The sequence below is a fragment of the Triticum aestivum genome, chromosome 6B (assembly GCF_018294505.1).
Source record: "Triticum aestivum cultivar Chinese Spring chromosome 6B, IWGSC CS RefSeq v2.1, whole genome shotgun sequence".
In the NCBI taxonomy this organism is placed as follows: Eukaryota; Viridiplantae; Streptophyta; class Magnoliopsida; order Poales; family Poaceae; genus Triticum; species Triticum aestivum.
In genome coordinates, this window is record NC_057810.1 from 33,260,989 (window position 1) to 33,263,839 (window position 2,851).

Here is a 2,851-nt window from a genome sequence, read left to right on the forward strand (position 1 = left end):
CTTTTTTGAGTGTTCAAAAGCATGAGTTGTATGACCTGCAGTGCATTTATGATTTACTTTGCTCATCTAAGTACTATACTCCCTCCGTAAAGGAATATAAGAGCGTTTAGATCACTACGTTAGAAATATAAGAGTGTTTAGATCACTAGTGTAGTGATCTAAACCCTCTTATATTTCTTTACGGAGGGAGTATCACATAATTTAGGGAGGGATCACTAATGTAGTCTTTACACTCTCTTATTTATTTTGGAGTTGTTGTGGTCTTTTGGTTTATTTAGGCCAGTCCAAATGATACTTCCATTGACAAGAGAAAATGTCATAATATGTTGCAGATGTTGTTCCTTTGTGCAAGTTGGTTGTGTAGTCATAGGCTTACTCTTTTTTTTTTTTGCAGGAAGTAGAGTCATAGGCTTACTCTTTTTTTTTTTTGCAGGAAGTAGAGTCATAGGCTTACTGCAACGATCACTAATAAGAAACTGAAAGAAGCTGACGCGACAAAATTGGAGCGGCTTGCCGAGAAATTTCTGTACAGTAGGCTTTGCTCATGTTTGATTCCACACTTCGCATGTCATTGTTTGACTTGTCGATCATGTAGACTTGAGGATATAACAGTGGGTAGGTAAAAATCATGGTCATTCATTGAAAAAAAAGGAATGCCCATACTGTTTCACAGAGATTATACCATAGGCCTCCTTTGTATGAGCCTCTATTGTCGGCCCAAATAGATCATCCAAGTCATAAGCCCACCTACCCTTTGCAATTTTTTTCTTTCTAGCCTCATTCTCCCCCATGGCCCTCGCGTGTGCATCTCATCATGTGCGCCGCCTCCTCCTCCACCCCGGGGCCGGAGCTCCGGCGAGGTCCTTCTGCGCCCAGCCCTACCAAGGTACGCTTATGTTCCTCTGGATCCTTTCTCCATGTTCGTTGTCACGAGCGCGGCTGAATTCCTGCGCGCAGCCAAGGTAGGCGTGGTGGAGTTCCTGAACGGGGTCGGCAAGGGGGTGGAGACGCACGCGGCGAAGCTGGAGGAGGCAGTCGACGGCGAACCCCAGAGTGTGCCCGAGACCCGCCCGCCACGGCGCAAGAAGTTCGGTGGCCCCTGCAAGCTTGTGCGTGTTCTCCCTGTTTTGGTGTTTCCTCCACACATTCCTTTGATTTAATTTTGCAGACGGCTTGATATGGTTGTTGGCTATGATCGTGTTTCTTCGGGCATATCGTTGTGTGACTGTAGAGTTTGGCTATGTTTTGTTGTCTAACCCTGTGATGGTTTGGATAAGAGTAATTGGGTTAGTTTGCTATTAGATGGTTGGTGTGTATAAAACTATAAATGATGCCTGATATGTACATGAACCACATCATTTTGTTTTGCAGATGAACCACATCATTTTGTTATACTTAGTAGGAAATTTGTAAACACTTTGGTGAGCTGATCGACAATATAGCCCAGTGTCAAGATCCTGTTACGATTTAATCCCATGGAGAAATGTTCTTAATAGTAGAACTCTGTAAGAAAATGAAATAGATCAGACCCTTGGCTATTAGTTATTCTATTAAGCTACACATTCTGTGATTTCTGATGCACTGAGCTGGCTTAAATACATTTGAAAGAACTAAGCTTAAGAAGTAATAGGAAAATAGGTAGATTTTAAATGCGTGGTTAAAATTTAACAAGTTCTTATATCAGAAACATTTGTTGGATGTCTCAATTGCTAGTAAATACCGTGAGCAATTTTCTAAATAACAGCAGCTAGACGGGCATATGTACACATAACGGCATTTCAGATATTCCAGGTTACTAACACAAGCATCTTTGTAAAGATGGCTTGCAGCTTGCTAACCGCTAATTGCCATTGTTAACATTTACTGTGAGTTCACATGGTAGAATCCTAATTAACTAGCCATGTTTCCTCTATTTAATTTCCATTCTTTTCACGTATGGTTAATTTATGATGCAGAGAAAGTTGATTTTGAGCTTTCCTCACAAGTACCGTCTTGGTCTTACGAAGCACCCAGCAGAAGCCAGGAAAGTGCAATGAAGTTGGCGTGTCCACTTTGAAAACCATGCGGTGTTATTGGGATGAAGCATGTTGTCTGATGTCTGTGCTGCAATTTTGATGTCACAATCAGAATGTTGTCTGATAACCCAACCAATAAGTGGCGCTCTTGATCTTGCAGTATTATTCCTTATTAGATTTGGGATTCTGAAATTTGTCTACAGTTTTTCTCTGTTACAGGAAGCATCATGAGACTATTATTCTAAAGTGATTCGGCTCACACCTTGCTAATCATATGTTAATTGGCTTAATGATTATACAGAAAATCCAACTAGCACATGTGTTAATTTGTCTCCCTTTTTTGTCCTATAGAGAGAGGAGATGCATGCATGCTGATTAACTCTTGTGCGTAGGCTGATTAACCACGTGCCAAATTACAGTTGACACTTTATTTGACTCTTTCTACCAAGAAAATTCATCGATCAGCTAGAGTGCGCTATTCCTTGATTAGTCTCCTCAATGTAAGTGCTACATTGTACTCCCTCCGTATTAAAATATAAGACATTTGTTGATACTAAGGGAGTATAAAAAATGTCTTATATTTTGATACAGAGGGAGTAGTTATGTAAAATACTGAGCAGTTGAAAAATTGGATGGCTGATCATACAATTAAGTAGTACGTCTGAGGGAACATAAAAAAGATTGTAACTCACGTATGTCAACATGGCTACCAGTAAAACAAAATTTTGAGACATATCTTCCTTGTAAAATGACCTCGTTAACCAGACAATGTTAAGTACCACAATTTTACAAATTTACTTCCTATGTGTTTTCTTGCTGAAAATTCTCCGAAGTAT

At 40.1% G+C, this 2,851-nt stretch overlaps 1 protein-coding gene across 1 annotated transcript; it reads left to right on the forward strand.

Moving 5' to 3' along the window:
- The first annotated feature begins 729 nt into the window (after positions 1–729).
- On the forward strand, positions 730–2,325 carry LOC123133305 (uncharacterized). The gene is made up of 3 exons (XM_044552809.1): positions 730–886; positions 958–1,109; positions 1,956–2,325. Exons 1-3 carry the CDS (start codon positions 790–792, stop codon positions 2,034–2,036), a joined length of 330 nt encoding a protein of 109 aa, XP_044408744.1. The 5' UTR covers positions 730–789; the 3' UTR covers positions 2,037–2,325.
- The last annotated feature ends 526 nt before the right edge of the window (positions 2,326–2,851 follow it).